Consider the following 21,616-nt stretch of genomic DNA (forward strand, 5'->3'; position numbering starts at 1 on the left):
CAGATTAAAGAATCACCTCATCACAATGAAAATATCTTCATTCATGAGATCTTTTGTCCTACTTTTAATATTAGTTTTGGCTGTTTTGATCCTCGACAGTGGAGGAAGACGTTTTCAGATCCTATTTAAGTAGAATCACAATTCAAAAATGCTCCATTAAAAGTAAAATTCAGCATTCAAAGTTATACTTATGAATGTAGTAAAAGTACAGAAGTATCGGTAGGAAATTGTACCTCAAGTATGAAAAAGTAAGAGTAATTGTTATGCAGAAAACTGGTTCCCATGAGTGTTATTATATGATAGAGCTGAAACCATCAGTTGACTAATCAATAAGTCAATCCACAGAAAATTAATTTTTAATTATTTTGTTAGTCTATTAATCGTTTAAGCCATTTTTAAGTTAAAATGCCAAAAAATTGTCTGGCTCCAGCTTGTCAGAGTATTGATTGGACAAAAAGATATAAAATTCTTACATCTTATGGGAGTAGTCGCTTGCAAAAATAATTAACAGATAAAGCAATAATAAATAATTGTAAATTGCAGTTTGTATATATTTTTTGAGTACCATAACAGATGCATTATAAATGTGTAAGCAGCATTTTATTTTAGCTGGTGTTAATATTTCGTACTTTATATGCTGTGCAAGGTGTTTAATTTATAGCTGTTCACTATAAGATGTTATCAGGTTTCCATTTCAGATCTGAATGTAATGACTCCTCCAGCTGACTAATATAATACAAAGTACAGCAAACTACAAAAAGGACTGCTTAGTTTCCACTCATGCATCTCATTGATTCCCTCACATTCAAATCGGCTAAATCATCATCATCCGGAGCATCAATAAAAGGGCACAAGTCAAGAGTTTCCATTACACTGTTTAAGAAAACTTGTTAAAGATAATAGAAAAAAAAGTACATGGTGGGAGGTAAAATGTACTGAATGTACTAAACAGTACATGAAATCAAAAGGATGGAAAAGAATATCAAGTGTCAGACAAAGGTCAATTTTTACCCTCACAGCAGCTTCTGTCCTCTATTATGTGTGATGAGATCAGTTTTGAAGGAGAAACGGCTGATAAAGGTGTGGATCTACTCATCACAACAGAATATCACAGAAAACTTCATCTGGTGATTTCAAGTCTTAATGAAAACAAATGTCCTATTTTTAATTTTTAGACCCTTGTAATGAATTTGTACGTAGTGTTCTCCAGGATTTATTACACTGATGTCCTGTATGACTGTTTCAGTGCTTTACTCTGCCATGTATTTACCTGGATTATGTTCATGGTGGGTGTTAATTTAGCCATAATGCTTCCCCACTGCCGGACATTAGACTTCTTGAGGTTTGCGTCACTGTCAGTAAACTGTCAGTAAACTGTCAGCAGCATTGTTCAGGTTTTGCTGTTTGGTCTTGTTGAAGTTCGCCTCATGATAAATCATAAGAGCGGACACGTACTTGTAACTTACCCTGTGAACTTCCTGCAAAATTAAGGACATTTTTCATATTCTTTTGTTATGTCAACCCCTTCTCTGCGGTTAGTAAATGAGATCTGAATCATCATGTGTGACACTGTTGAATATTGTATTTGGTAATGAAGCTTTATTGAACTCCTTCAAGCCCCCAAATATTGATTATATTTACTTTAAATACTCATTCATTCATTCATTCACTGAAAAAGATCCTTCAAAAGAAATAAAAGAGAATAAATCTAAACATAACCCAGCAGTTTCTGCTGCTATAAAATAAAGAAAATTACATTTTACAGTCTTGGTTGTAAATTTTTACCTTTAAATGTCAGTTTTCTGTTGACAATATAAAAAAGAAATAATTCATAAAACAACTTAATGTTAATAATTCAACTTCATAGTAAAAGAAAAAGAAGCTTCATGCATTTCTTGTTACTCCTGCTAAAATGTACAGTAAACAAGGTGCTGCATACAATATTACCCTTAATATTTTATCTTAAAGGTACATTCAGTATCCACATCTTTTTTGTGCTTATAGCTGAAAGTTTCATGTTCAATTTTTCCATTTCTGTGTTCTGCTGCAACACATCCGAACACTCAAACTGAAACTCTCTAAAGTGGATTTCTTCAGCTCACTGATAAGATGAAGGTTAACACAATTTAAAGGTTTATAATGGAAGATAAATGGTACAAAATTAGCGAACGCACATTGTAAAAAAGAGCTCATGTTTCAGGCCACATCTCTCTGTAGGGTTTTAATTTGATGTAAGTAAACTTTTCCAATTTCCTCGCTCACCTCTCATGTGAATATTGATGTCGGTCTGCACTTTTTAATACAGAGAAGAAGCTTCCAACACCCTCACAACCTGCTGCATGTTATTGATTTCTCTCTAAAAACGGACACCAAAAGACCGAGCCTGAGATGTGATGTTTTGTTATGATATTTGACAGTGTTTTGCAGCTGTTTTGTCTCTCCTCACCCCTTTAATTCCACCAGCGTAGCCTGGGAGTAGGAGCTTTCGTGGGCGGTCCCACGTCAAAAACCGCTCCTTGTCCGACTGACGCGCAGACGTAGTAGAGGTTGGCGCCCAGCATGACCAGTATGGGGAAGAACGAGAAGCCGAAGCCGAGGCCCCTGATGCTGCTGCCCAGTGAGAGGCAGAGCCAGTAGATCAGCCTGCAGCACAGAAAACAACACAAACCAACTCTCAGAAACATGAGAAACACATAAAAAAGTTACAGAGGCAAATGAGATGGACGTACTTTCTTTCCTTTCTGTTTAATGTATGTTTATAATCAGCTTGATTTGGATGAATAATGATTAGAGGATCTGACACACACTCTCCCTTTGCAGCAGGAACATTAGACGGCTTAGCTGCTTCATGCCTTTCATCAGTTTTTAAAACAAGAGCTTGATGACTCAAAGCTGGATTAACAACTTAATAGATGCTTTATTCTTCTTCTGACTTTCCTTCACTCATGTATTCAGTTGTTTTCTTTCATAGCGGTCGCAACTCAAACTGCAAAAGGCATCAAGGATGTGGGTTTAGCACAGTGCTGCCCGTTACAACACATCAAACACCGACGACTGATCAGACTGGTTTTAAACAAATCCTTCAGTTTAACCAGTTTATTTGGAAGTGGAAAAAGTGACAGTATTCAAAATGGATTAGTCACAAAAGGAAGTGGTGCTGCAAAAAGCAACGGACCCTGACAACAGATAGATTGTGTCAAAAGTTAAAAAGAGTTCAGATAATAGGGCTGGTATCTCACTCATCCATTAGTGTTTCTGACAGAGGACATGAAACAAAGCTGTATCTGTCACTGCCATTGATGTGTCTGTTTTATGTTATAATTATTTATTATTTACTGTATAGACTCTTTATCTGTTTGTTTAAATAGCTGTTGAGTGTGTGAAATCATCCTGCTAAGACCGGCTGACTTTGCTGAGGTCCAATCTGTCGACCCGCGGTTCATTTCCTTCATGCTGTTTGAACCAAGATACAAACAAACGACACTGATTACGGCATCAAGCAGCAATTTAGTCATGACAGGGAGGAAATCTGAAGCTTACAGTTCACTGTTGTAGATAAAAATCTGAAATGGTCATATTCACAAACAAAAAATATTTATTTTGGCTCATATTTGGCTCAGTAAGGCCTTGTTTTAAATCTAATAAGAAGTTGAACTTGTGAGTTTTGTGATGTTCCATCAATTATGGTTTTGAGTTATTTTGTAATTTTTTTTCACTCTAATTCTTCTTTGCAGATTTCTTCAAGCACTGACAGAATTAAACTCTTTGATTTTTGAGCTCAAGAACTTTGACGTTATTATTTTGAAGCTGTTCCTGTCTTAATTTATGCCATTATCCTTTACCCTCACTACCACATTTGACATTTTGGAGCAGATCTTAAAAATATGAACCCATCTTTTGTTTAAATTCAGATCTGATGAGTCTGTTTTATGTGGCCTCTGAAACCAAAACGCCCCCTAAACATGAGACTCATCTGCACAGTATGAATACTGATTAAAAACAAACAAAACAAAACTTTAAACTGCAATAATTAAGTATCATTCTTGCACTATGATAAACAAAATTCAAATTTTCTCTCACATGGCAGACTCATCTATCCCTTCATCTGTGCCCAGTTTGGCTTCTAAACATCAGACAACGTGCTGCTGGGTAACGAGCACACATACCTGCCGAAAACAAATATGATGGTGAGCAGCGGCACCAGCTTGACCAGGTCCTGGCTGATGTATGTTGCCATGACGGCGAGCTGCAGGAAGTAGAAGAGGAAGAGGGCCAGCGATTCATTGATGTAGTGCCAGTGCACCGCCACCTCTCTGTTCACCAGTTTGCTCTGATAGAGGGGTGTCAGCGAACTGTAGCGCAGCCTGGCCACGCCCTGCACCAGCAAACCTGCGGAGAGACCAACTCACTATTACCTGGTTTTTTATTAGTCTGTGTGTTTAACTGTGTTCATTTTACATCATATTTCACAAAAACAAATGTGCTGACAGTCTTACCGAGCATGATGGGGATGGTAGCGAAGAAGGAGCAGCGTAATGTGTACACCACCCTGAGGGGGGTGCTCTCCAGCAGTGGCGAATCAAAGGGGAGGAAGGCGTAACCTCCCCACACCAGGAGAGGAAAGAGGAGCCCTGCAGCCACTACCGCCAGAACCAGCCTCAGCCTTTCACTGCACACATGCTCACACAGGTCTGAGGAGGGGAAAAAAAACAAGTCTGTCTTTCTCCCGTCTTTCATACACAGTTTGGTAAATCATCATTGATTTAAACTGTCTTTATTAGGACAAGACGGTGACAGCGAGACAAAGAGGATGAGACTGAGACTGAAGTCACAGCATAATTCATCGAGACATGTAATTATATCTGATTACGGAGAAAAGAGATCATTACACCGAGCTAAGTGAGTAATGACTCAGCGAAAATATGCCTCAGAAATACTTTATCCTGTCTGAATAAGAACAAACACAGCAATCTGCTATGAGATGAGTTAATCAAACGAAAGTTGTTAACTCATATCTAAGACCCTCACAAAAAATAAATAAATCTAAAAATCTTAACTGTGCCTGGCTGCGTCTACTACATCACTTACAAACCACAACACGGTGAGATCTGATCTTTGTTAAATCTGAAGCCAAGTAGATTTGTGTGTTATTCTTTCCAAAAATGACATCATTAAAGATAATCTTGCTTAGTTTGATTTGATAGCTGTCAAAAGAGGGCTTTTAGGCAGGAAATCATTAAAATAGTTGTTTGAGGAGGATGAGGATTTGGTGGCTTTCGAGTTTAAGCTGTAAACCATGAACCCCGTGTCCCAGGGACCTTTGCTGCATCTCTCTGGGTGCTTTTCAATTCACACATTTGATCTCTCAATTCCCCTATTTCAGCCTCCCCTTTATTAGAAATTCGTTGGTGATCGGACGCTGCAGCTGATATGACATCACTAACACCGCAGTTTCATACCGGGACCAATAACAGAACCGACTCAGCTGTTTTACTCCCAAGTTTTAGATTTTTATTTTGTTTTCTGATTCACAATTTAGTTAAAATAGCGGTCTGATTAACAAAAGACAACTTTCTTCATATATAAGAAAGGCTTTTCTTTTCATTATCTTATTTCTCCTTTTAATCTGTATCATGGATAATATTATAAATCAGGGAGAGGAGGAGAGTCTGTTGCCTTTCAGCGTCATTTCCATTCAGTCACATGTGAGGCTGGAAATCCTTGTGTGTCTGCTAGAAACTATAGTTTAATGTGAGTATTATATACTCACAATCTAAATAATTCTACAATCAGAATATTAATAAATGCAGGTGCAGATAGAAACCACACTGTGGTTCGACTGATTTGTACACAGTATAAATACAGAATGCAAACGTTTGTGTAATAAATGTAAAAGTTCAGAAGGAACCCTGATTCACCATTTCTGCAAATGTATTGAAATTCAGGATTTTTGAAGCAAAATACAAAGGGAGTTGAATAAGATACTGGGGGTTTCTCTACACCAGAGGCATTTATCTTGGATACTTAACAGGAATTTCACATTCCTTTTGCACACACACCTTCTACAAACATCGTTGTATTGTGCTCCTAAGTGTATTTTAGAAATGTGGATCACTGATAAAAGACCTTCTATTGTGCAACGCATTCAAAATATAAAATGTCTGATCCCTAATGAAGCTTTTTGTACAACTTGTAAAGGTTTGTAAAGGTTTTTTAAAACTTTAAAGTTTGATAAAATATGGGATCCTTTTCTGAACTGTCTTGGACCAAAGAAAGCAGAGTCAATAGTTGAGGCCTGTCTGGACTCGTCTGGAGAGCCATGAAGGATCAATTTAAGTTTACATTAAACTGAGTAAATACAGCTGCATAAAGATATGTGAAATTTATCAGTTATTATATATATTATGGAACTGATTTATGTTATTTTTTTGTAACTGTGTTTAATTATTTGTTATTGTTTATTTTTTTTCCTTGTGTAAGTGTACATTTGTTTCTTGTTTTTGGCTCTGATTCTGTTTTTCATAAACCATGTTGATAGCTGTTAAAGTTGACGGACAGCTGATTCATCTGTGCTGCTGTCATCAGAAATGTGGACGTCTCAGTTTTCTAAAATTATGTTTTCTCCTTTCCTCGCATCTATTCCTTGCATCTCTCCTCGCTTCTTCGGTGGGGGGAACTGAGATGAAGGAAAAGACGCAAGTGAAGGAAGTGTGGATGCAATTAAGGGAATTAAGGGAATCTCTCCTGTCAACTCATCAATAAAGATTTAAAATGCCCCCAAAATACTGTTTTTAAACTGATTTGATTGAATTGTGTTTTTCAACATAACTATTAGGTTTTCTAGTTGATTTCCTATCTCCCCTTCAGCTGTTGGCTACAGTTCATGCCAGCACGGTATGAAAAACAACTTGCAGAGACTTGAAAACAAGCAGCAACAACCACAGCCAATGTGAAAGTCTCTTAAAGTGCAAAACCACTGATGGCTGCTAGATGCTGGCTCCAATAGACTCTCATTCAAAAAGCATCAACTTCTCTCATGAAATAAGAAGTTAATAGATTTTTTCAACAAGTAATTATGGTCTCAATCTCTAAATACAGGCCCTCTTGCTCCATTTATAAGATATAAAGACAAATAGTAGCTTTGATGCCAGAGCGTGAAAGGAAACAACCCGCACTACTTATTTGGAAGGTCCTGGTTCCAAATGGAAAAGATGGCGCCGACCGTAAGGTGCAACTCTGGGCTTCAAACTGTCTCCAATGCAAACAATGGGTGACGTCACACATCTCTACATCCCTCTTTATATAATCTATACTTGAAACTAGACTTTCCCCCCCCCATTACTGTTATGTGCTTACAGGCCTTTAACAATGAGTTTGCTCTATTCAAGTGTCCCAGTAAGTCAGTAAGTAGCAGGACCCTGAAACTGAAGCAGCTAAATGTAATTCAACCATCACTAATGTTAATATAGCTGTGCTTTTCCTGCTGCGACATGCCAAATTATCGTCTGTGAAAAAAAGCCTCTGCAGTTTCTAAAGGGCAATGTTTTGAAAACTCTTGTTAGTATGTTCGAAGACACTCCAACGTCTGAGATTTAAGATTCAGCTGCCCGAAAGATGAAAAGCATTGCAAATATGAGCTTTATCAGAAAATCAAATTCAGGACAGTAAACAAACATGGATGTTGTGAAAAGAATCATCTTAATTCAGTTGTCTATTGCATCACTCGAGTCAGCGTCGATTGGTGCTGAAGACTACAAGTTTGAGAATGAAAACATTTTGGGGGGAGTTGAGTTAGAAAGAAGTGAGGGTACCAGATCCGTGTAGCCCACTCCTTATGTCTGCTTGACGCTAACAGCTCGAGGCTACAACAGCCACTACTAGAATAATGCTCCTAAATCTGTATAGTTGAGTGAATTGAGTCAGGTTGCATTGTGGGTAATGTAGGTGCCAGAGTTTGACAAGGAAAAATAATGTGTGGAATAAAAAAAAGACAATATATCTGGTTCTGCTGCTTCAAATTTTTGTACTTTTCTTTTTTTTTAAATTGCCCATCATGAGTAGGGACACCACAGTGAGGACATTTTCCCACTGACTAATAAACTGTGACAACACCGGTGTTACTGGTTACACCGGACGTTTTACAAGATAAGATGTTCGTCGATGACGCTCATATGTAGATCGCTTACTTTGATCTTAAATGTTAGACTTTTAGTTTAGATCTTCCCCTTACTTAAGAGTTAGTGACAACGGGCTTCAGGCTGCTGCCAGCAGGTCCTCCTCTGTGTACAACCTGCACACAGACGGGGACAAGTCAGAGGACGACCGCCACTTAGAACCAGAACCAGAGCAACTCGCCTGAATTTTTAGCAGGCTGAGGAGGCAGAGAGCAGGAGAGTTTCTGCCGAAAACAAGCACCAAGACCCGAGGAGACATGAGAGCAGCTTCTCGTTAAGAGCTAGCGTTACGTTTGTTTACAGCAGAGAGCAGGACGGAGAACAGACGTCTCACTCTGCTACTTTTTGCTGCGACTCTGCTGCTGCTGCAGATGGTCACGGAGCAGACACTTTCAGTTTATAATTGTAACGTCCATCGTCCGACTAAATATTGATAACATGCTTGATACTTTACAAATTATAGTTTTTAATTTAATGAACGTGGGCTCTGATACGTGAAAATTTACTAAATGGGTTTAATTTCTATAAAAAAGCAAAACTACGGTATGAGCGGTGGGCAAGTAATGTAATCGGTGTATGTCCCAACACCGTGTAAGACCGGTAACATCGACAACCGCGGCAAACCTAATCGTGAGTGCGACCATGTTATAGGAGTACAATGCTAAATCAGAGGAGTACTCATTTAAGAAGGCTGTTGTCTTGGATGTTGTGTTTTCCAACAAGCACTCAAACACACCAACAGAGGTAATTTTTCATAAAACTTCTCTCTCTCAGTTGTGTTACCATGTATGTAATGAGTACAATTGACCAAAAGTAAGGTTAACTAAATGTCTTAAGACTGTGAAATACTGTAAGTAGTTTCAGGTTTGTTCTTCTTTGGAGTGTTTAATTAACACCTGTGTAGGGAATATTGTCCATTTTACCTAACCTATACTTGAGATTACTGTGCTATGCAAAGATGTGAATTATCTTGCCACTTGCCTGACATTATAATTTCCTCCTTTTTCATGTGTTTGTTCACGTGCATTGCTTTCTAAAGCATAGCTTTGCAATTTTGCTTGTAATAGCAAACTGTAATGAATGTTTAACTGGAAGGAGGGTTAAAGGTTGTAATAAGATATTGGAAAGTAGTAAGTGACATGTACGCTCTGAAAATGTGAAAAAACGAGTTCTGGTTCTTAAAAATGTATTACATGTAATTATGAGTCATCATCAGGAGTCATACAGGGCCCCAGACATTAAAACTAATTACATCTCTATATAAAAAGGCTTTTGTTGTTCAATAGATGTGGATATAATTACCTGAAAAAAACTTTGTTGATTGACACATCAAAAATTACGATCCAGAGATCCCTGACTATGTTTCCTTTACAGTTAATGGGGTGTTCATGCAAAGAATTTAATTCAAGTTTTGTTTTATTGTTTTTACATATATGAGGGGCACAAACCCCCCCAAAAAAGTGTCTGTAATAACTTTCCGTGCATCTTTACTGGATGCTCTTGTCAATACTAAAATCTCCCTGTTTTATGATTTCTTAGATGCACCTCAACCATCAGCAGCATCTTATTATCTAATCCCCCTTTATACATTTTTATGTTATAGATATATTAGATTATTGTTGTGAATTTCCCATATTATGGTAATTGTTAGTGGAGATGTTATTGGTTTTATTTATTAGACTTATTACTGGCCAACCTTATCATTATTGTTCCAAGCAGAGTATTTTATATGTCTTAATATATGTCTGGATCTTTAAATATTTCTTTAAATGGACAATGTGCAGATGTAGTGTAAAGTAAATAGTACATGTAAGTAGAAGTTGCTTGATAAATATGTCGTATTCTTCCCTTTCAATGAGTACATTTTCTTTAGAGCAATGTAAAGTGTAATTCTTAGAAGTTTGATAAATACGGGCCCAGATGATGAAGATGAAGTGATTGTGTGTATTATACTCACAATACTTGTCGTCCTGTTCTGTCCAGTCGGGGTAAAATTGCGCTGCAGAGTTGGGCTCCATCTGCGGCTCCTTCTCTATGTCTTTTTCTATAAAGAACGCGCTCTCCTCAGGAAGCTCTTTGCTTGACGGACGCACAATCGTGACTTTTGGAGTGAAACCCGGAGCAGCTTTCTCTGAAATCCAATCTGACTCTCCATCTTCCTCCTCCTCATCTTCATCATCTGCCAGTGAACCGTCCCCTTTCCCGTCCCGCTGCACCTCGATCTCATCGTCCCTCCACCTCTCGCCCTCAGGCATGCTCTCTCTCCATTTGGCTATGCCCTTTCTGTCGCTCTCTGCCTGGCTCTGCTCGTCAGACGTATCCTGGCTTCCTCCATTTATCCCTGCGTCCTTCTCTTCAGGCTCTGAAGTTCCTTTTTCTGTGCGGATTTCATCATCGTTGTCTGTCTGCGGCCTCTTGTCTTTATCTCCCGGCCACGGCAGAGTGCTCGGCTCCAAAAGAGCTGAGGCGCTCACTTCCTCTTCTACCTCCTCTTGATCCTCCTCCTCCTCCTCCTCCTCCTTTACTTCCTTGTCTTCAAATGTCTTTCCATCCTCTATGCTGTTGCTCTCGTGTGGCTTTTCACTTCCTGCTGTTTGAGCTTCTGCAGTCGGACCAGCAGGTGAAGGTGCCGCCTCTTCAGTCAGTTCAGAGCTTAAACCACTTTGGCCAGACATTCTAATCCAAGTTTTTAAATCCAATTTTCTCCTTTTTCAGTCAATTGATGTTGTACTGTCAAGAGTCTGACTGTTAGCAAAGCTGCTTCCACTTGCTAAAAGTCATTTTTGGACACATCTGTTGATTTCTCTGTGAGGGGAAAAAAATTACAACAATGTTTAAAATGACTACTACCCCACCTTCAGCTTCACAAAGAAAAAAAATCAAAGTTCATTGTTTATCATGGGTGTGTTGCCCTATAAGGCTTGTCCTGCCCTCGCTCAGGCCAACACAGTGTATAGAGCAGTCAGTCCTGTTTAAATATTTTGTGTGTCAGATAATCAGGTAAACTGCACATAAAGACTGTTATTAATGCTCTATCTGTGGCCTTAATTGAAGTACGAATGGTTAAGATTCTCCCAAACATCAAAAAGTAAAATATCATACATGAACAAATTCAGTGAGAATGAATTACAAACTTTTTGGATACATCAACATCAAATCAGGTTATTTCTAGTTGATACAGGACGGCTGGATCCTCAATCAAAAACGATTGAGAACAGTCAATTATCAAGCAGAAATTGCAAAGATTCTCTAGTCCCAGCTTCTGAAATATGAAGGTTTTTTTCTGTTTTATATCATTGTGAACTGAATATGTTTGAGTTGTAGACTTTTTGTCAAACAAAAAAAGCAATTTGAAGACGTTGCCTTGGGCTCTGAGATGGGCATCTTTCACTATTTTCTGATGTTTTTCAGACTAAACAATTTTCAAAAGAATGAAAAGAGAATAATTGTTAGTTTCAGGCCTCATGAGGACAGTCCAGTAAATCATTATATCTTATATTGATATATAAGTATATCAATACACATTAAAAAACCCTAATCTGTGATCTCATCTATATGTTAAATCTGCTCTCTTTAAATTTGGTAGAAGCGTTTAATAAAATTTATACACAGTGATGTTTATTTACTAAAACACTGTACAGCCAAAATATAAGACAAAAACTCTTATCCATGCTTCAGACCCACCAAACCACCCAAACTACAAAATCTGACTTTAACTTAAACCAAAATTACTGTTTTGCTACAACAGAAGCACTAAATCAGAGCTGCAGTCGGCTGCTTTTTCATTACTGATAAATCTAGTGAAGTGTTTTTTTTCAATAAATCATTTAGTCTTTGAAATATCAAACACTTTTCTAGAGTTCAAGGTGACATCATCAAATGTCTTGTTTTGTGTGACCAACAGTCCAAAACCAAAAAAATATTAAATTTATTATAATATGAGACAAGAAAAGGAAGCTGGTTCTCCCATTTGAGAGGCTGGAACCTCAAATGTTTGTTTGTCTGCTCAAGAATCAATCAATTATCAAATTAGTTGCTGCTGATTCATTTTCTGTCGATCAACTACTCATTAAATCAATTAATCATTGCAGCTTCCGTCCAAAATATAATCAAATATATACAAATATATTCAATTTTTAAAAAAACAGAAAAAGCAACATATCCTCACATTTGAGAAGCTGGAGCCAATGGATGTTTGGCATTTTAGCTTGATAATCGACAACATTTTTGTAGATTGATTTTATATTGATTAACTAATTGACTGAACATTTCACCTCACTAAATATATCATATTAACCAAACCAAACTGTAGGATGTGTATGTGGTTATCCTAAATGGCCAATTATTAACAGAACACTGATTCATTTCAGCTGAGTAATAAACTGTAAACATTCCTGCTCTCTGAAGACTAACTGCCTGGACTTTGCTACACACAGTAGACTACAACACTATCATTAAAATGTCATCATTTCCTGTTCAGTCTTTAAAACGCTGAAAATCGTCACTAATTGTTGTGACTGAGAAAACACATTCATGTTCTGAGCCTAAACTGCCTGTCGGTACCATATTTACTGTTTGTTCACTTAAAGAACAAGCTTGTTTACCAACTTAATGGTCCAAAGTTTGCTTTACCCACTGAGGCTTTCACAAAGACTTTTCCAGCCCTGTTTATATATTCAGGTGTAGCTAATCAGGCCTTGTGACGAGCAGGAGGAATGTAGTTTCAGGCTGGAGCTCAAACTTGTTTAACAACTCGGTATTTACGAGCCGAGTCTTTAGAAACTTAAACAGAAATATAACGTTAATACTGAGCCGTTAATGGTTGACTTACCTGCTTTTACTTCGGACACATCACCAAAATACATCCAACTTTGCCTGAAAGTTGTCTGGTTTAGTTAGTTGTTTCTCACTGTTGGAAGTCAGAAGTTACCTGGCAGGTGAGACGCTGTTCAGTTGGATCAGCCGGAGACGAACTCTCGCCAGGTCAACATCTCGCGAGAGTTTCACAAATCGCCCCTCGGCTGCTCCAATCTAGCACCAACGACGGGTGCTAAAATCAAAGGCTGAATCTCAATGTCGTGAGAGGGTAAAATACGCTCTGAGACGGGATTTAAGCCCTCCACTGTTTCCATGGAGATAAATTAAAATTCTTGACCCTGTAGTTAAATTCAAAGTGTTTTTCTGGACGGTTCTTAATGTTTCTGGTGTTTAGCTCTGCTGGTTTACGCTCAACAAATCTGCTCATTGAGATTTTTCTTTTACATGAGCTTAACACTGTTAATATTATATTCACATTAAATCCTTATTGAGGACCTTCACATTGTAGACGGACAAAAACCAACCTTGGCCCGTCTAGTTTAGCAGATTATAATAAACAAGTCCAAGTAATTAAGCCTATAGGTCTATTATTCTGTGCATTATACCTCACTACATCAATTGATTTACACAACAAAAGTTGAAAAAAAAAGCAAAAGTCATCAAAAATAAATATTTTACATTGGTTGTTATTATTAATCATTGTTTTTTGAATTATTGATCATAATAATTAGTATTATTATTTTCTTTTACATTGTCACTTTACAGCCTATTGCTGCAGGACTATGGGTAATTTCCCCAGTGAAGTCTGCAGAAAGTCCGCTTGAGGCCCTTTTTGAACTTGATAAGTTGCGGATTTGAACAGCCCGCAGCACTTATGGACTCTCCAGGAATACGCCCGCAAAGTCCGCAAGTCTGCAAATGCGGTGAAGTCTGGACGTTATAGAAGAGCCTCTTCTTCTTCTCTCCAGCAGACTAGACACGGTTTAGCGCATTGTTGCCTCCTACTGGTGTAGTAATGTCATTGCTACTTTTACCCTCTGACACCTACAGTATGTCTTGCTATATACAGTAGATCTGTGGTTTGCAGGAGGTATACTACTTCTCTAGCTCTCTCTCTTTTTAAACATCCCAGTTTTGTTGTAAGGGAACATTTTTTCAATTCATTTCCCAGTTTGCCTTTATTCCATGAACAAAACCCTTCTTTCCCCAGCACAGAGCGGTCAATGTATCAAGACATGTTGTACAGCCTCCAGGACTCCACAGTGTTCACCCACTTGCTAATCGACAATGTCCCAGCCTGTCTTGTCAATTGAATCTCATCTCTCCAAGGCATATTGCCAGGTTTGACTGATGGTTGGATGCTGTATTGCTTTCTCCCTCTGCTGTCTGCATCCCTCCTTACTGATGATGATGCTGCTGCGGCACTCCATCCTGCCAAATGGCACCTGCACATCTACACTATCCCTGCATAAACTTGCCCTATAGCTACCCTGTCTGCCACCTCATGGCCCTCAACCCCAACATATAAAATACATCACGTTTGATCCATTCATCAAACTGTTTGGACTGTGCAAGGTAGGATGTCCTTCTGTTACTTTTAAGCCTGAATCTTTACCTCACCTTTGACAAAACCCCTTTCTTAACTCAAGATCCACATACTCATATATGGAGCATTCAACCACATCTTAAGGTTCCCCTCAGCATATGGTATGTATGCTCGGTTGCCATGGAAACAGCTCAATTCTCATTTTTTTTGTCATTGTGAGTTGTCAAAAGCTCTGGAAAAATTCAAGTGGACCTTGACTTTTTTGTCATGAACTTTCCTGCTCAAATTACTTCACCTTTCTGAAAAATAGTTGAGTGTTTTCTTTTCAGAACATTCAAGGCTATGAGTGTTTTTTATTTTTTTATTTCTGAAAATACAGATAGTATTACAGAACATGTGGTTAATTTTTATTTCTTTATGGGGAAATCCTACATACACAGGGGCTGCAACTAATGATTTTCATCATCAATTAATCTTCCAACTATTGTTTTGATTAATCAATTAGTCGTTTGATCTATAAAATGTCAAAATTGTGAAAAATGTTGATCAATTTCCCAAAGCCCTCCTCAGATGTCGTTTTGTCTATAACCCAGATATTCGTTCTACTGTCAATGAAGACTAAAGAAACCAGAAAATATTCACATTTGACAAGTTAAAAAAAGTTACGCCAAAGGATTAATCAATTATGAAATTAGTTTACTATTAATTTAAATTAATTGATTAACCGACTATCTGTTGCAGCTCTAATATACACAAATGTAAACTGGATGGAACTGATCCCACATTGATTTTTCTGCTATAAATCCATACACAAGTCAATAACAATAAAATAAAAAAATAAAATTTAAAAAAAGGCAAAAGCAACATTTTTTGAAACAGCAAAACATTTAACATTTTAGACCATATGCTCAACAATATTTTTCAGGTCATAAAAGAATCACAGACACTCCCAATTTTACACATTCCAACAAATGTTTCCTTTTTGCAGCAAGTGTTGACCTTTATAATTGGTGTCTGCTTAATTAACAAGCAAGAACTTATCATGATGGTACATTATAGCTACAAGTTCAATGCAACTCCCCTTTTTCATGGTCATAACTGTAACAAATATGCAAATTCTCCCTGTAAAAGGTATTTTACACAGATGTTTTTCTTTTCTTCATGGACTGTGGCGTGTGTCAGTTTTATAGTTGGGTGTGATTCATCTTTCACAACATAGACAATCTTATCTTTAGCTTGACTCAGGTACACAGAGTATCACTCACATCATTGAACAGGGCTGGTGAAGGTGGGGCTGCTACCCTCAAACACTACATAAAAATAAACAGATAATAACTGTCTGTTTATATTCCTACAACTAACATTAAGTTATGTAAACAAATAATGAAATAAAGTAAAACAAATAGGAATAGAAAGGGGCAACATATGAAACCTCTTCATTCTTATCAAACATCACACCACAACATGAAAAATAAAACGGCAAGATCGACATTTTATTTCAAGACCATATCTCACAAATTATTGGCTTCTTGTTGAAAACACAACCACGACCATAAAGGGGTTAATATCAGTAATAATGACATACAAGTAATGGAGCAATAGCCAAAGAAAAAAAAAAATCAAGTCACATTTTTTTTTCTTTTTTTTTTTATACACAACGTACTCAAAAACGAGTAAATTAATTTTTGTGAAATCAAACCAATCACTTGAATTTAATCTTATGACAGTATAAAAAAATAAGGCTTCACAGCTATATGTAAAAATTTAAAGAGAAATAACAGTAAAAACTTAAAAAGCACACATGGAGGAAGAAACCTTCAGGGCGACGGTGAGAGGTGGGAAGGCGTTTAGACACAGAGCTTACGTTCTGTCGAGGAATGCACGTAACAGAAAGTTGAGAGACCAGAGAAAAAAAAACTAATAAACGGTACATTCAAAGCTTTGGCAATTACGGCAAATCAAATATGAAATATTGATCAACTGTGAAATGGCATTGAGAGAGATTATAAAAACATCATGACATAATTTAGACATTATTTTATCTCCCAAGCCCCCAAACTCATCAGACACTCAGTAGAGAGCAGAAGCGAACTTCAAAGGTCTTTTCCAGAAGTAAGAAAACCTCAGTCAACATCACATTGACATTTGTAATAACGGAAACGATAAAAAAATCCATGAGTCCACGGTTGAGTTGAGGGGCCGTGGCTAGTTCAGACTTGTCTGTAGTAACAGCTGGACAGAGAGGATCAAACAGCTTTAGGCAGCAGAGACTACAGCTAAAACATCGAAAACATTACTGATATGGACAAAATCAAGTTATGATGACGCAAGTACTTGCGCTACTGTAGTTTTTTTTCCCAATGCTAAAAAGTTAAATGTTGTTTGACTTTTAAAAGCAGGTTTCAACCTGTAATATTAAGTGCTGTAGTGGAGTCCAATTAGTCTAAAAACGTGGAAAGCAGAACGCAGGAACATGCTTAATTATTTTTTAGAAAAGACAGATGAAACAAATGCTAAATGAGAGATTGGATTGAGTTACAGACACCACTGGAACAACGGTGAGCCAGGACGTGACATCAGGGCTTCTCTTCTCTCTCTAGCTTCACTCTTTTTGTTTTTAAATGTCTCCAGATCACCCTTGTAGCCAAATGGTTACAGTGCACGCCACGTAACCGCAATGTCCCCGGTTCAACTCTGGCTTGGGACCTCTCTTGCATGTCATACCCCTCTCTCTCTCTCTCTCTCTCTCTGTCCTAATTTCCTGTCTGCTTCTCCACTATCAGCTCTCCGTTAAAAAGGCAAAAAATGCCAAAAAACATAAAAATACAAATAGCAGTGAAGGGAGGCTCAGGAGTACCTTCTCTTAATAAAAAAAAAAATCTCCCAACATTAGTTTGAAGCCCCCCCCCCCCCCTTCCAAGTCAAGTGCAGTCCCCAGCAACTGAGGGACGTGACTCACATTGTGTCACAGTAAAACTGACAAACACTACATTCAGGGTCCAAAATTAAATTTTGGCTCATCTACCAATGGCAGGTAAACTGAGACAATTTAACCAGCCAAAGATATTTTTACCGGCCATAAAGCTGCACCATGCATTATTTGACTAAAAATAATTACCTTAAGTTTTTAGTATGCAAACTCAGCATCACTTCAAAGAGACAATTATCAATAGATTACATTGGATTTACAACTTTTATTCTGAGCTCTTTCAATTTAAAAAAATCAACACCATCAATGCATTACTTTAGCACTTTAGCTCATACTTTTCCAGTGCAACACACACTTTACAGAAATATGAACACAGGAGCATAAACCGAACCCAATGTACAGTACATAATGAGTACAAACTTTGTCTTTACCTAACTCATATCCTATGCTCCTACACCATGTCTGTGTCACTCCTGTTCTCAAAACCCTGCTCACTATCATCCTTAAAATTAGGTGTGACTTTTTTTTAAGCAGCGGTGCTGTTGTATGCGCACAGAGCCCACAACGCCAGGACTCATATTGCGCACATTAGCAGTGGAATAACTTAAAACTACCATAGATTTGTTCCTTACGTCCATAGAGTCATGTGCATATTAATTTACCAGGAGTTTTTGACACCAGAAAGGCCACAGAGGCCCAGATAGCTGTAACTGTAATAAATGTCAAAGACTGAAATGCCTCAACAAAGAAAATAAATTGCTCGTACCGTCTCTCCTAATGCTGGATTTTGTTGCACCTACGGCAGTGAGCAGTTATAGTCGTCTCAAGTAAAGTGAAACCTAAAGTCCGTTTCATCCTGTCTGCTGTGTGTTTATGTGTGTGTGTGTGTGTGTATGTATGTGTCAGTCCCGCCCTTGTGCAAATAGGCACAGACAGAGGAAGAGGAGAGACGAAGAAGCAAAACTGACATTCTCTCCCCACAAGCTCCTCTAAGCTTGAAACGGACAAAGTGCGTGTAGTTTGCGTTCACCGGATTATTATGTAGGCTACAATATGAAATTTCAGCTGTGGCGTTCATCATTTAGCAGCGGTGCGGCGCCGCTGTTGAAAGCATATAGGGGAAACAATGAAGCACAAAAAAGACACAGCGATGTAAACCTGGAACTATGCTGTGATTTAAAATTATTTACGGGCCACCTGGCCGGTGATCCCAATTTATTTTTCTGCCAAACCCAAAATTTACCCCGCATTTGACATGGGTGTTAATTTTGGACCCTGACTACATTTGAGAACTAAACTGGAACAATCAAGTCTATAATACTAACCTACGCGCCAGTTCTAATAAAAGACTTTATGTCGGCTTACGCAGATGATGGCAGAAATAAAGTTAGTCAGGAAAAAAAAGAGCTGCTGAATATCTAGCCTACCCAACTGAAAAAATGTTAAAAACATGTCTTTCATTGACAAGATTGTATTCTAGGTTTTAAACAGCAACTAAAAGTCAAGCCTGGTTACTAACTTGAAAATTTCCATCCTGATCGATGAGTGTTTCTTCAGTATTATCTCCGTCCTGGATTGGCACTGTCTCTACATCGTGCGCCACTTCCTCTACAACTGACTCTTCCTCATATTTCACCCCAACAGCAGATGAATCATCAGCTTTTGAATGGTTGGGGGGTGTGCTGTCGAGTTGCGTTTCATTTCTGGCTTTATTTTTGTTGACTGAACCTTTAGGGCGCCCCCTTTTCCGTGTTGTGCCATCCTCACTTTTTACAATAATTCGGGGACGACCCCTTTTCCTTGGGGGTCCATCACTTGGGGTGTGTGGTGAGGATGGACTGGTAGGCAAACTTTTGCGTAAGTGAGCACCTTTCTTAGACTCGGATTTGCGAGGCCGACCACGGCTTCGGCGAGGGGCTGGTGGGGCTCCCTCCGGAGGATCAACACGTGCATATTTCCTCGGCCTTCCCAGTGGCTTCCATACTTTGGGCTTTTTCAGCTCTTCTGGTGACGGCAAAGGGTACTTCCTTGGCCTTCCCCTTTTAGCTGGTTGTTTTCTTGGTCGCCCACGCTTACCTCTTTTTATGGGGATGACTGATTCTGTTCTTTCAATCGGAACAAGTTCTCTCCGTGGGCGTCCTACCTTACCTTGCACCTTATATGCAGTGGGTTTCTTGTTTAAAGAGCCTTTTGGTCGACCTCTACCTCTCTTAGTTGGCTGTGAGCCACCTGAAACCTGTTTTTGTTGATGCTTGCTCTCATGTTTAATACTTTTTCTTGGCCTTCCTCTCCCTCTCCGAGGCGTCTTTGAGATACCATTTGACACATCCTGCTCCTCCCCTTCACTGTTCACCTCTCTCTCAAGCCGGGGTCTCTTATTGGGAGAGCCCTTCGGTCGACCCCTTTTCCTAGGTGTTGCAGAACTGCCTTCATCCTCTGCACCACTTGTAACGGTTTCTGACTTGCGCTTCATGGATCCTTTAGGACGACCCCTTCCCCTTTTTGGTGTATCAGAACCACCATTCGGTAAATCTGCGGCAGCAGCCTTTTCAAGGGTGCTTTTGTTCAGAGACCCTAATGGCCTGCCTCTTTTCCTAGGAGAATGGTCTTCATTACTGGCCAGTTTCTTGGACCCTGACCCTTTCGGGTTTTCTTGACCCCTACCAGTTTGCACAGAATTATCAGCCTGGTCGTCTCCTGATCCTTGCTGTACTGTGTGTGTTGAGAGTTTTGGACGCCCTCTTCCCCTTGGGGGCGTTGTGGACTCTCCATTTGAAATGCCTGAAACCAGCTCCATTAGGTTTACATCTGTAACACAAACCTGCAACTTCTTAGAACCTTTTGGCCTCCCCGTTCCTCTTTTAGTTGGACTGTTGTTGGACATATCTACACTGGACTCTCCCTTACTCGCAGCATCTTCTTCTTCTTTCTCAGCCATTTTCATTTCTTTTTCCATTGTGCTGCCTTCAGCTTGGACTGCTTCAGTTGGGTCTGCACCTGTACAATTACACATGGAAAAGCATTATTCATTTTTATTAAAAATCAATATGTACAAGAAAGTAGAGCTGAAACGATTGGTCAATCAATTAATTTAGCCAATCCAAAAGTAGAAAAGTAACCAGACTATTTTGATAAGTTGTTTTAAACATACTTGGCAAACTTTCTCTAGTTCTAGCTTGTCCAGTGGGAGGACTTACTAGTTACTAGTCCACAACCCAAAGATACTCAGATTATTGTCATGATGACCAAAAAAAAACCAGAAAATATATTAACATTTGAGGAGCTGGAATCCAAACAATTTATCGATAATTGAAATAGCCGGTGATTAATTTAATAGTTGACAACTAAAATTGATTAAATCGACTAATCGTTGCAGCTCCACTCCTGAGGTTCACCTGTGGCAGAGGGTCTGACAGAGAGTGGGCTTCAGAACACAAACAAAGCACCATCTAGAGGGCATGTATGGACAGGGACAGCAACTTCTACTTCTTGGGCTGATTGAAATTCAATTGAAGGTATTAGACTTTGTGCTATGGACACAGGAGGACTAACAGTGAATATCACACCAAACTCTGTCAAACACCTAAGGAAGGCTCATTAGGTTTTCCTTCCTGGGCCTGTAGAGCTCTTCCCTGAGGAAGCTTCCAGGGTGCCACCTGTCAGCACCTCTGGCCCACCAAGAAGAAAACTCATTAGCACAACTTCACAGTTTGTGTCATGGACTTGAACACAAAGGTGACATGGTTGCATGTGAAAAAAAATGCTAAATCTTACCACACAGGCCAGTGACAGACAAACAAGGCCTGAGTCAAACTGGTGTCGGGTGCATGTACTTCACACTTGGATGTGTTAGTCATCTGGCCTTTACTTAATGCTATATAAAATTATACTGTGAAATCTAGTAGCCGAAGTATTTTTACAACATTCAGCACACTTTACAGGTGACTGTTTGTGTTCTCCAAGTGTTTTACCCAAAATTAATCTCCACCTTTTATATTTGATTCATAAAATTAAGAAATTTAGTTTATTTTCATTGTTTCATGTGATAAAACCCCCATATAGCACTGCAAACAATCAAACCATGGACATAATGTGACTTTACTACTATCTGTGTACTATCTGTACACAACAGAGCGTTTACTATGAAAG

The 21,616-nt window shown here is 38.6% G+C and overlaps 2 protein-coding genes across 8 annotated transcripts in view; both read right to left on the reverse strand.

Moving 5' to 3' along the window:
* Positions 1–1,577: 1,577 nt before the first annotated feature.
* On the reverse strand, positions 1,578–13,234 carry LOC122970457 (transmembrane protein 79-like). Of its 2 annotated transcripts, none has more exons than XM_044336605.1 (5): positions 13,105–13,234; positions 10,132–10,979; positions 4,497–4,691; positions 4,167–4,389; positions 1,578–2,643 (listed from the first exon to the last, which is right to left on the reverse strand). In XM_044336605.1, exons 2-5 carry the CDS (start codon positions 10,847–10,849, stop codon positions 2,451–2,453), a joined length of 1,329 nt encoding a protein of 442 aa, XP_044192540.1. In that variant the 5' UTR covers positions 10,850–10,979; positions 13,105–13,234; the 3' UTR covers positions 1,578–2,450. The 2 variants fall into 2 exon arrangements, with proteins under 2 accessions (XP_044192540.1, XP_044192539.1); XM_044336604.1 differs by having other exon boundaries at positions 13,006–13,234.
* A 2,776-nt stretch (positions 13,235–16,010) lies between these two features.
* Positions 16,011–21,616, reverse strand: part of si:ch211-288g17.3 (chromosomal protein D1) — a 41,531-nt gene continuing 35,925 nt past the window's right edge. For all 6 annotated transcript variants that reach the window (XM_044335662.1, XM_044335663.1, XM_044335664.1 and 3 more), the window contains 2 exons: positions 18,987–20,464; positions 16,011–16,770 (listed from right to left, as the gene is read on the reverse strand). In XM_044335662.1, the coding sequence (XP_044191597.1) occupies positions 16,744–16,770; positions 18,987–20,423 (1,464 nt within the window). In that variant the 5' untranslated portion in view covers positions 20,424–20,464 and the 3' untranslated portion in view covers positions 16,011–16,743. The remainder of the gene's footprint in view (positions 16,771–18,986; positions 20,465–21,616) is intronic.

This window comes from Thunnus albacares, chromosome 19, assembly GCF_914725855.1.
Source record: "Thunnus albacares chromosome 19, fThuAlb1.1, whole genome shotgun sequence".
NCBI lineage: Eukaryota > Metazoa > Chordata > Actinopteri > Scombriformes > Scombridae > Thunnus > Thunnus albacares.